At 42.0% G+C, this 12,994-nt stretch overlaps 1 protein-coding gene across 5 annotated transcripts in view; it reads left to right on the top strand.

Moving 5' to 3' along the window:
* The window catches only part of LIN9 (lin-9 DREAM MuvB core complex component), a 50,441-nt gene that overhangs the window by 32,444 nt on the left and 5,003 nt on the right, over positions 1 to 12,994 (top strand). For 4 of the 5 annotated variants that reach the window (XM_040968062.1, XM_040968064.1, XM_040968066.1 and 1 more), the window contains 2 exons: positions 1,325 to 1,405; positions 8,097 to 8,222. In XM_040968062.1, the coding sequence (XP_040823996.1) occupies positions 1,325 to 1,405; positions 8,097 to 8,222 (207 nt within the window). The remainder of the gene's footprint in view (positions 1 to 1,324; positions 1,406 to 8,096; positions 8,223 to 12,994) is intronic. The other variant, XM_040968065.1, reaches the window with a different exon arrangement.

Genomic DNA, 12,994 nt, shown 5'->3' with positions numbered 1-12,994 from the left:
GGCAGAAGGCGGAAGCAAAGAGCTCCTTTGGTGTCTCCTGAGGGATGGCAGGGACCCAGGCACTTGTGCTAACTTGCAGTGCTTTCTCAGGCCAGTAGCAGAAGCTAGATTGGAAGTGGAGCAGCTAGGACATAAACTGGATTCCCATATGTAAAGCCGGCATCATGGACAGTATTTTGGCCTCATGTCGTAATGCCAACTCCTATGATCATTTCTATTTAACATTCTTTTATCATTGTATGTGTTTTAGGATATCTGCAATTCCAAAACACTTTGAAAATAAGCAAAAAAAAAAAAAAAAAGATGTCTTTTTGGTGAGCTTTAGTTTGGCTGATTTGAAAAATAAGAAATCAGGCCCGGCACGATAGCATAAAGGTTAGGGTCCTCGGCTTGAACACGTTGGGATCCCATATGGGTGCCGGTTCTGATCCCAGCAGCCCCACTTCCCATTCAGCTTCCTGCTTGTGGCCTGGGAAAGCAGTCGATGATGGCCCAAAGCCTTGGGACCCTGCACCCTCGTGGGAGACCTGGAAGGAAGTTCCAGGTTCCTGGCTTGGGATTGGCACAGCACCAGCCGTAGCAGCCACTTGGGGAGTGGATCATCAAACGGAAGATATTCCTCTCTGTCTCTCTTCCTCTCTGTACATCTGCGTTTCCAATAAAATAAATAAATCTTTAAAAAATAATAATAAAAAGAAGAAATCATATAGGGGTCAGCACAGTGGTTTGGTTGCTGTTTGTAATGCCAGCATCCTATCTGAGCCGTAGTTTGGGTACCAGCTGCTGTACTTGCAGTCCAGATCTCTGCTAATATGCCTGGAAAGCAGAAGATGGGCCAAGCACTTGGGCTCCTGCCTCTCATGTATGAGACTGAATGGAGTTTTAGTTTCCTGGTTTGGATCTGACCTAGCCCTGGCTCTTATGGCCAGTTGGGGAGTAACCAGCAGATGGAAAATTGATATGTGTCTCTCTCTTCCTTGCTGTCTTTGTGTGTATAACTCTGCCTTTTAAATAAATCACTGTAAATTTATATATTTTAATATTAGTACTTCAGTTCTTTTTAGTTATGCATATTGGCCTACAGTTTTTCCCATTTTCCAATTTTAGTTGTACTAAGACAAACGATAGTCTATTTTGAGGCAGTATATACTTATTCAGTTGACATCTTAGTTCTTTGAACATATGTAAGTTATAATGAATTTTAAAGTATTAAAATACTTTGCACTTATATTGAGACACTTCTGTTAAAATATCCAAATGAAAATTTGGAAATCTAGTGTCTGGTAAGCCTAAATGCCTCTATTCTAATTTTTTTTCTTTCTAGACTAAATTATCAAAAATTCTTATGATTAAAAAGGAGCATATCAAGAAATTAAGAGAAATGAACACAGAAGCAGAAAAATTGGTAAGAATTTTTTATTTGCTTAAATAAATATTTTTAAATAGTGTGTTCTTCTATACCTTATGATTTCAAAATATGAAAGAAAATCTTGAGATAAATATTATTTTCAAATTCTCATTCAACATCAGTAGCTCTTGTTATACTGTCTACATGCTAAGTAAATTAACAATGTAGTGTTGATTGTATAGCTAAATAGGATTACTGGGTGTGTTAGATTCTTCATCCGTTTGCATGAACATATAATCCATTGAATTGCTTCCTCTGATTAAGGAAGTTATGCTGACTAGATTACAAAGAGTATTTCAAAAAAAGTAAATCAAAATGTATGTAAGTTTCCATTATTAATCTCTAATACAATTTGGCTGTGAGTTCACTCTCCATTTTTTTTTGTATTATGTATCTCTGTTCTAACATTTGGTGTCTCGAGTAAGGAATCAGCTTCTTCCCTCACCCTGAACATCCTCTATGTAGGAGTTGTGCCTCCCTCTTCTTCCAATCTCTTCCTCTTGCTTTGTTACAATCTCCATTTTTTCCTAATAGCACATATGTGAGGATTCTTGCTTCAGCATGGCCCAGCCCTGGGCATTGCAGCCATTTGGGGAATGAACCAGCAGAGGAAGTCTTAGTCTCTCTCTCTCTCTCTCTCTCTCTTTGTGCCTTACAAAGAAAATTGAAAATAAAACAAAACTTTAAAAAAAAAAAAAAGGAACTCCATTTGGGTTTCCTGCATTGGTAATAGGGATCCGTGCACTTGGGTCATCTGCTGCTGCTTTCCCAGACACATCAACAAGGAGCTGAACTGGAAACCAAACAGTTAGGACTCAAACCAGCAGTCTTACATGGGATGCTGAAATCATAAGTAGTGGTTTAGTCCTGTATGACACTGCACATTGCTCCATGCGTTAGTATTTTTAATCCTAAGTGTTCTTAACACCAATTAACAAAAATGTCTGTCTACCCTGTTTCCACCTAGCTCCAACTCTGACAAATAAACAGAGATTAGATACTCCCTCCACTGCTTCATTCCCCAGATGCCCTCAATAGTCGGGGCTGGGCCAGATCAAATCAGAAGTCTGGAACTCAGTCCAGTTCTCTAACAAGTGTGGGAGTGACCCAAGTTCTTGGGCTGACACCTGCAGTCTGCCAAGGTATGCATTATTAGTAGGAAGCTGGATTAGAAGCTGAGCTGGGACTTGAATCAGAATTTTAATATGGATGTAGACATCTCAAGTGGCAGTTTAACCATTGTGGCAAACACTCAGACACATCCCCACAGTGTTCATTTTTATGATAAAACAATGACAGGTGTCTTAATTATATTTCTGACAATTTTAAAATCTTTTTTTGTTTGTTTTGTTTTGTTTTTTAAATACAATTTAGTTGGTGCAGGACTCTCCCTTCCCCCTCCCCCTTTCTGACAAGTTTTTTATCTAGTTACTACAATATAAGGCTCAAGCTAAAGTGTGTGAGTGAGTGTGTGTGTGTGTGTGTGTGTGTGTGTGTGTGTGTGTTGGAAGGCCAAGCTACAGAGAGATGAGGAAGAGAGCAAGAAAGAGAGCATCCATTCATTGGTTCATTTCCCAAATGTCCACAGTGGTCAGAACTATGCCAGGCTGAAGCTAGGAGCACATGGGTGCAGGGGCCCAAGCCCTTGTGCTATCTTCTGCTGCTTTCCCAGATGCTTTAGTATTAGGTTTCTGGATCAGAATTGAAACAGCCAGATCTCATTCCAACACCCACAAGGGATACAAGCATTGAAAGCAGTGGTATAATCCCCTGTGCCACAAAACCAGTCCTGAAACACATAGTTTATTAAAGTCAAGAAACATTTGTCTTAACTTACTAATTTCAACACACCTTTCCTATTTGAGATTATTTAAGCATATTTTAAATGTATTGAAATGACATATATGTAGGGAGAACACTTGGCAAGGTAATTTAGATACCACTTGAGATACCTGCAGGCTGTGTCAGAGTTCTTGGGTTCCCGTCACAGCAGCACTTGTTGTCACTTGGATCCCTATCCCTACGTGGGAAACCCAGAATATTTTTTTTAATACTTATTTTTTTATTGGAAAGTCAGGTATAAAGAGAAAAGGAAAGACAGAAAGATCTTCTGTCAGCTGGCTCACTCCCCAAATGGCTGCTACAGCCAAACTGAGTTAATCCAAAGCCAGGAGCTTCTTCCAGGTCTCCCATGTAGATACAAGACCCCAAGGATTTGGGCCATCCTCCACTGCCCTCCCACACCATTAGTAGGGAGCTGGAAGGGAAGTGGAGCAACCAGGACACAAACTGGCACCCATATGGGATCTTGATGTGTTCAAGACAAGGATTTTAGCTACTAGACTACCACAACGGACCTGCAAACTCAGATTTGTAAAATACCCATGCAGAGCATTTACTTACAAATGAATAGTACATGTGAGCGGCTGGCACAATAGCTACGTTGGGTAATCCTCAGCCCGCAAGCACTGACATTCTATATGAGTGCTGGTTTCTGGCCTGACTCCTCCATTTTCCATCCAGCTCCCTGCCTGTGGCCTAGACAAGTGGTATAGGAAGGCCCAAAGCCTTGGGACCCAGCACCCTCAAATTGGCTCTGTCCCAGCTTCTGTGGCCACCTGGGGAGTGATCCAGGAGATGGAGGGTTTTTCTGTGTCCTTTCTTTCTGTAAAAATCTGCTTTCAAAAAAGAAAGAAAGAAAGAAAGAAAGAAAGAAAGAAAGAAAGAAAGGAAGGAAGGAAGGAAGGAAGGAAGGAAGGAAGGAAGGAAGGAAGGAAGGAAGGAAGGAAGGAAGGAAGGAAGGAAGGAAGGAAGGAAGGAAGGAAGGAAGAAAGCTGCCTTTTCTATAAAAGTGAATAAATCTTTTTTCTTTTTAAAAATATATTTATTTTTATTGGAAGGAAAATATACAGAGTGGAGGAGAGATGGAGAGGAAGATCTTCTATTCGATGGTTCAGGGTCCATGTGGGTGGAGGGTCCCAAAACTTTGGGCTGTCCTCAACTGCTTTCCCAGGCCACAAGCAGGGAGCTGGACGCAAAGTGGGGCTGCCAGGATTAGAACTGGCGCCCATATGGGATCCCAGCGTGTTCAAGGTGAGGACTCGAGCTACTAGGCCACGCCACCAGGCCCTACCTTTCATTTTTTTTTAAAAGATTTATTTATTTATATTACAAAGTCAGATATATAGAAAGGAGAGACAGAGAGGAAGATCTTCCATTTGATGATTCACTCCCCAAGTGACCACAACAGCCAATGCTATGCCAATCCAAAGCTAGGAACCAGGAATCTCCTCCAGGTCTCCCATGTGGGTGCAGGTCCCCAAGGCTTTGGACTGTCCTTGACTGCTTTCTCAGGCCACAGACAGGGAGCTGGATGGGAAGTGGAGCTGCCAGGGTTAGAACCAGTGCCTATATGGGATCCCGGTGCATTCAAGGCAAAGGCTTTAGCTGCTAGGCCACGGTGGGCCCCTAGCTCTACCTTTCAAATAAATAAATCATGTAAAAAATTATTCATTTGAGACAAATTAACAGAAATAGGAAGAGACATAAAGAAACATCTGTCTGCTACTTCACTCCCCAAACGGCTGTAATGGCTGGGGCTAAGCCAGGCGGTACCCAGGAGCTTGGAACTTCATGAGAGTGGCAGGGACCCAAGTACTTTGACCATATCTGCTGCTTTCTCAAGCAAATTAGCAGGAAACTAGATCAGAAGTGAAACAGTCAACATTGCAGTCTCTGCTGTGATATGGGGTACCAATATTGCAAGCTGTAGCCTTTTATTTTGCTAAGCCACAGCACCAACTCAGTGCTGTGTATCTGCGGGCTACAAATCATTTACCCATTCTTTAGTTGGTAAGAGAGACAGATACAGAATGATCTTCTATCCATTAACTTCACTTCCCAAAAGGTTGAAACAGCCAGAGCTGAGCTGATCTAAAGCCAGAAGCCAAGAACTTTCTCCAGTCCCCCATGGAAGTGCTGGGTCCCAACTGGGCCATACTCCACTACTTACACAGCCATAAGCAGGGAGCTAGATGGGAAGTGGAGCAGCTGGGACATGAAATCGTACCCATATGGGATTCTGGCACTTGCAGGCAGAGGATTAACCAAATGAGCCATCACACTGTTCGCTCTAAGATATTCTTGAGGAAGAACAAGGTACAGTGACTTATTCTCTTGACTATCAAGACATTATAAAGATGGGCTAAATAAGGACTCTAACACTGGCACAAGATAGATGAACAGGGCCTGGCACAGTAGCCTAGTGACTGGCATCCTCACCTTGCACGTGCCTGGATCTCATATAAGCATAGGATCTAATTCCGGTGGACCCGTTTCCCATCCAGCTCTCTGCTTGTAGCCTGGAAAAGCAGTCGAGGACAGCCCAAAGCCTTGAGACCCCGCACCCACGTGGGAGACCCAAAAGAAGCTCCGGGCTCCTGGCTTCAGATTGACTCAGCTCCAGCCATTTTGGCCACTTGTAGAGTGAATCAGCAGATGGAAGATCTTCTTTGTCTCTCCTTCTCTCTGTATATCTGACTTTGCAATAAAAATAATTATTAAAAAAAAAAAAGATAAATGAGTAGGCTGTGGAACAGAATATAAAGAGCCCAGAAAAGAGGCCTGTATAAATGTGGACACTTTATCTATGACAAAGTGATTCTACAGAGCATTGGGAAAAGAAAGATCTTTGAAATCATGGTAGAATCATCAGTATGGGTGAGAAACTCAATCCTTGCTTCATACCATAGGCAGAGTGATAATGTTTCAAATCTAAAGGGAAGATGCAAAACTATAAAACTTAAACAGAGGAGAATGTAGGAGATTACACTTAGGAATTTTGACAGCAGTACCAAAACATTGTTAAATTAAGCTATATTAAAAATTAAGAACTTTGTAAATAGATATGTGGTGTAACAATTAAATCAGTGTTGTAAGACACCTGTAATCCACACAATGCCTGGTTGAGTCCCAGCTACTCAATTTGTAATCCAGCTTTCTGCTAATACATACTACAGGGGAGAAGCAAATAATGGCTCAGGTATTTCAATCCCTGCCACCCATGAGGGACAACTCACATTGGGTTTCATGCGTGTGGACCAGTCGTGGCTGTTGTATTTAGGAAATGTAGAAGCAGAAAGAGCTGTGTGTGTGTGTACATTTTATTACTTTGTTTTTAACATTGATACATTTGTTGGAACAGAAAAGTTACACAGGCAGTCAGGGGAGAGGGACATATCAAGCTACCACATGCTGGTAGGGCTGACTCCAGGAGTCAGGAGCTGCATCATCCAGGTCTCCCACGCTGATGGCAGAGGCCCAGGCACTTGGACCATCCTCCAGTGCTTTCCCTGGTGTATTAACAAGAAGCTCGATGGGAAGTGGAACAACTGGACCCTGAACTTATTGCTCATAGGATGCCAGCATTCTAGGCAGCAGTTTAGTTTGATGACAACACAGTGCTGATCCCAATAAACACTAATTTAAAAAGTTAAGAATGTGTCACCAAAAGACATAATTAAGAAAAAATAAAAGGCAGGGACTACATTTTGGTGCAATAAATTAATCCAGTATAAAGAGCTCATTTGAATTTTAGCTGCTGTGCTTTCCATCCAATATGCTTTGGAAAGTAGTGAAGATGACCTAAGTGTCTGGCCCTGCCATGCATGTGGGAGGCCCAGATGAAGTTCCTAGATCCTGGTTTTGGCCTTGCCCAGCCTTGTTGCAGTCATTTAGGGAGTGAATCAAAAGATGGCATATAATCTCTGACTGTCTGTCTGTCTGCATCTTTCAAATAAATAAATACATATATATTTTATAATATCTGGCAAATAAAATGACACTCCTAAAATAAGGTCAGAAGCAGCGTGATGGCTCAGTTGTCTGATAATCTCCTTACAATGCACCAGGATCCCAGGCCCGGCAGCATGGCCTAGCAGCTAAAGTCCTCGCCTTAAACGCCCTGGGATCCCATATTGGCTCCAGTTCTAATCCTGGCAGCTCCACTTTGCGTCCAGCTCCCTGCTTGTGGCCTGGGAAAGCAGTCGAGGACGGCCCAAAGCTTTGGGACCCTGCACCCACGTGGGAGGCCTGGAAGAAGTTTCTGGCTCCTTGCTTTGGATTGGCATAGCATCGGCCGTTGTGCTCACTTAGGGATTGAATCATTGGAAGGAAGATTTTACTCTCTGTCTCTCCTCCTGTCTGTATATCTGACTTTCCAATAAATAATTAAATCTTAAAAAAAAAAAAGCACCAGGATCCCATGTGGGTACCGGTTCAAATCCTGGCTGCTCTACTTCCCATCCAGCTCCCTGCTTATAGCGTGGGAAAGCAGTGGAGGATAAGCCAAAGCCTCGGACCCTACACCCAGATGGGAGACCCAGAAAAAGTTCCTGGATCCTGGCTTCTGATGGGCTCAGTTCCAGCTATTACAGCCATTTGGAGAGTGAACCAGTGGATACAAGACTTTTTTCTCTCTCTCCTTCTGTATAAATCTGCCTTTTCAAAATACATATATATATTTTAAAAAGTATTCTGCAAAATAGAAATATTATTACAAGAACTGTTATATTTATAGACAAATTTAATAAACTTAATTTGTTTTAGGTACATCAATTTGACTTTTATATAATTGAAATTACATTGGTTAAATAAGAATTTTCAAGATCTGATTATTTTTTCTTCTCAGAAATCATATTCCATGCCCATTGGCATTGAATTTCAGCGGAGATATGCAACAATTGTTTTAGAACTTGAACAGCTGAATAAGGACTTAAACAAAGTATTGCATAAAGTTCAACAGTACTGCTATGAGGTGGGTAATTTATGAATTTGCCTGTACTTTTATATCTGAAGCTTAATAATTATCTGTACATTTTAGAAAAATCTAAGCCATTATCTTTGTAAGGTCCCTTAATATGATTTTTTAAAGATTTATTTATCTTTATTGAAAAGACCGATTTACAGAGAGAAAGCAAGACAGGGAGAAATAGTTCATTCCCCACGTGGCCACAATGGCCAGAGCTGAGTCAATCTGAATCCAGGAAGCAGGAGCTTCTTCTGGGTCTCCCACAGGGGCAGGGTCCCAAGGCTTTGAGCTGTTCTCAGGCCACAAGCAGGGAGCTGGATGGGAAGTGGAGTACCCGGAACATGAACTGGTGTCCCTATGGGATCCTGGTGCATGCAAGGCAAAGACTTTAGCCACTAGGTTACTGCACCAGGCCCAATAAAATCATTTTAAAATATACTTCCTCGTAGTATCAATGTTGAAGAGTACTTTATATACCATAATTATTCAGTTCTGGATTTTTTTGTTGTTGTTATTTGTTTGAGTTTACAAATGATTAGTGCTTAAATTTTCTTTTTGTATAGAGAAATAATTATTTTTAATTCCACTACACCAAAGGGTATATCTTAGTTTATGTATTTTCTGTTTTTTTTCTTTTACAACAAATGCTTTTTCTTGTCCCCCCCCCCCCACTTTTTTTTAAAAGATTTATTTATTCTAACTAGAAAGTCAGATTTACAAAAAGGAAACAGAAAGATCTCCATCCATTGGTTCACTCCCCCACTGGCCACAATGGCCAGGGCTGAGCAATCTGAAGCCAGAAGCCTCTTCCAGGTATCCCACGTGGGTGCAGGGTCCATTCTCTACTTTTTTCCCAGGCCACAAGCAGGGAACTGGATGGAAAGTGGAACAGCCACAATATAAACTGGTACCCATATGGAATCCTGGCGCATGCAAGGCAAGGACTTTAGCCACTAGGCTGTAGTGCTGGGCCCAGTGAATGCTCATTTTCACAAAATTGTCATACTGTTTACACAATTTTGCTTCTCCTTCCTTTAAGCTTTACATTAGAACCATGAATTCTTGGATCTCAGATAACATAGATCACAGGAATATTTATCAGTTGCCATTCATGTATGATTTTATATATGATTTTTTATATGATTTTACCTCAAGTTGTAACTCATTCCAGGGTGAGAATGAAATGATTGAAATGAATTTAGAATGTTCTTGCATTTACATTCTTTTGAGATTGAACATTTCCAGTAACGCCACCTCTGTTTGTGATGTGAAATTCTGAAACAATTAGCTTTTTATGATGATAGCCACGTAGGTAAATCCCAAAAGTAAGCCCTAGGTAATGTTATTTACCTAGTTGAGTTGAACTGGGGGAGCAAACTATAGGCACACATGTGTAAACTGTGAGGATGGCTTGCACATCCCTTCAGATTGGTTCCCAGTTGTTTTTGTTTTCCTGATAAGTGTTTCTGTCTTTTATAATAGTATGTGTTGTTCTGATAAATAGATTTTCCCCTGGACTAACAGCTGTCCGTGAGAAGTACAGGCCAAGCAACCCAAGATGACATAAAAAGTTGATGACAGATGCAGAAATGGATTCCTTTTCAATCTTTCTGTAGTATCCCAGACCTTTGGAATAGGTTCCATTCCTAGTGAATCAAAGTAATTGTATTTTCACAAAGCTCTTGTAAGAGCAGAATATTGATTTTAAAATAAGAACATGTTAGAGAATGCTTTGAACAAATAGTTATCTTGATTACAGGTGAAACACGTGTGAACATGTATTTGCCAAAAACCACTAGTGCTAGACCCAGCACAATAGCCTAGCAGCTAAGGATGCATGCGCCAGGATCCCATATGGGTGCTGGTTCTAATCCCAGCAGACCCGCTTCCCATTTAGCTCCCTGCTTGTGGCCTGGGAAAGCAGTCGAGGACGGCCCAAAGCCTTGAGACCCTGCACCCAAGTGGGAGACCTGAAAGAATCTCAGGCTCCTGGCTTTGGATGGGGTGAGCTCTGGCTGTTGCGGCCACTTGGGGAGTCAATCAACGGGATGGAAGATCTTCCTTTTTGTCTCTCCTCCTCTCTGTATTTCTGATTTTGCAATGAAAATAAATAAATATTACGAAAAAAATTACTAGTGCTCTGGGAGTGGAGAGTAGGGAGGTGAGGACCAAGTACAGGTTCTTTTCAGCCTGACAATGAATTGAATGAGGCTCACACAAATAATAACAAGAGAAATTTGTTACAGGAAAGAAAGTTCACTTCTTATGGGAGCACGAGTGCACCAGGAATCAAAGCTAGGACTGCAGCTGGAACTTGGGACTCCAAATGTGAAAATTGCATTTTTAAGGGTTAGGGGTCCTTAGTGTTGGCTATGAAAACACCTGCCAAGAGTTTTGGAATTTGCTTTTCTCAAAGTTTCTACACTTGATCTTAGCCAAAAGGCCGAAAAGCAATCTCAGAGTTCCTGAGTTAACCCTCAGCTATCTCCTGCATTGCATAGCATCACTGGTTATTGTTGACAGAAATTAAAACCACCAATACCCATCAGTGGTAGAATGGAAACGATAAACATGGAATACTATTATCTGTGAGAATGAGGGCACCTAACTGCAGCACAATGCCATGACTGAATCTCACAAAGTTGAGCCACTAAAATCAGACAGCAAAGTGTGTCTGATTTCATTCTGTGGAGCTCATGAGCAGCCAGAGCTCTTCTGAGAAGCTCTGCTTTCAGGATGGGGGTGATACTAGGAAGGCAAAACTGCAGGATGGCTTGGGAGCGCCACTGCAGTACAGGTAAGGCTCTGTTCCTTACCCCGCTTGCTCACTCCTAAGGCATGTTTCATTTGTGAAAAATTGGTCTGTATGCTTGTTGATTTATATACCTTATGTGTATATGTTTGTATCAAATTAAAACTTTTTGGGCCCGGCGCGGTGGCGCAAGTGGTTAAAGGTCCTCGCCTTGCACGCCCGGGATCCCATATGGGCGCCAGTTCTAATCCCGGCAGCCCCGCTTCCCTTCCAGCTCCCTGCCTGTGGCCTGGGAAAGCAGTCGAGGACGGCCCAAAGCTTTGGGAACCTGCACCCGCGTGGGAGACCCGGAAGAGGCTCCTGGCTTCGGATCGGCATAGCATCGGCCCGTTGCGCTCACTTGGGGAGTGAATCATGGGACGGAAGATCTTCCTCTCTGTCTCTCCTCTCTGTGTATCCGCCTTTCCAATGAAAAAATAATAAAAAAAATAAATCTTTATAAAAAAAAAAAACTTTTTAAAAGTCCTAAGAAGAATCTGTAGGGGAATGAAGATCATTCAGTGTGGCATCATGGTATTTGTAGAATTTTTTTAAAAAGGTGTGTACATGTAAGAAACTGGCTAAACAATTTGTGGTACAGCCATACAATGGAATGCTACCACTGTAAGAAAACTGAGGGGCACTGACATTGTGGCATAGCATGGCAAGCTGCCACTTGTGACAACAGTATTCCATCAAGTCCCAATTGCTCCACTTCTGACCTACTTACCTGCTAATATGTCTGGGAAAGCAGCAGAAAATGGCCCAAGTCCTTGGGTCTCTCCTTCCACATGGGGGTTTCAGAAGAGGCTCCAGGTTCAGATTGGTCTAGCTCAGGCTGTTGAAGCCATTTAGGGAGTGAGCCAGTGAAAGATCTCTTTCTGGCTCTCCCTGTTTCGGTAATTCCATCTTTCTAATAAAATGAATAGATCTTTTTTAAAAATGAAAGGAAAGAGGAAGGGCGGGAATAAAAGGAAAGAAGGAGAATGAAGATCAGGTGTTTGATATGGGGTTAAGATGCTACTTCAGATACCTACATCCTATATTGCCTGGATTTGCTTTCAGTTGCTCTCAATTCTGACTTCCTGATAATACATACCCTAGGCCAAAGATTCAGTGGTTGAGTCCCAGCCACTGATATGAGATACCTGGATGGAGTTCCTGTCCTGGGTATAGCCTGACCTAGCAAGGGCAGCCATTCCAGGCATTTTGGGAATGAATCAGGATGGGTACTCTATCTCTTTCTACCTCACTTTTCCTTCCAAATAAATAAATATCCATCCCATAGGGATACTGGTTCATGTCCCGGCTGCTCCACTTCAGATCCAGCTCCCTAATTAATGCTCCTGGGAAAATAGTAGAAGATGGCCCAATTATTTAGAACCCTGTACCCATTTAGGAGGCCCACAAGAAGTTCACAGCTTTGGCCTAGCAAGCCCTGACTGTTGTGACCATTTGGGAAATGGAGCAGTGTATAGAAGACCTATCTCTCTCTCTCTCTTTATCTTTCCCTTGCTCTGACTCTGCCTTTTAAATAAATAAATAAATAAATAAATAAATAAATAAGTTTTAAATATTTATATTAAATGAAAGAATTACAGAGGAGGGGAGGAAACAGATCTTCCATTTGCTAACTCACCCTCCAAATGGCTACACCAGCCAGAACTGGGCCAGTCAAATGGGAGCCAGCAGCCTCTTCCAGGTCTTCTGTATGATTTCAGGGTTCTAAGGCCTTGGTCCATCCTGTGCTGCTTTTCCAGGCCACTGACAGGGAGCTGGATGGGAAGTGGAGTAGCTAGGGCACGAACCAGTATCCATATGGGATGCTAGTGCCATGGGTAGAGGATTAGCCTTTTATGCCATAGTACTGACCCCTAAAACAAATCACTTTTGTTCTTTTTTGTTTTTCAAGATTCATTTATTTATTGGAAAGTCAGATATACAGAGAGGAGGAGAGACAGAGAGGAAAATCTTCTGTCTGATGATT

Source organism: Ochotona curzoniae, unplaced genomic scaffold, assembly GCF_017591425.1.
Source record: "Ochotona curzoniae isolate NIBS_2020 unplaced genomic scaffold, NIBS_Ocur_1.0 scaffold_4683, whole genome shotgun sequence".
NCBI lineage: Eukaryota > Metazoa > Chordata > Mammalia > Lagomorpha > Ochotonidae > Ochotona > Ochotona curzoniae.
Note: the sequence above shows the minus strand (reverse complement) of the source record. Positions and strands in the feature narration are given on the sequence as shown.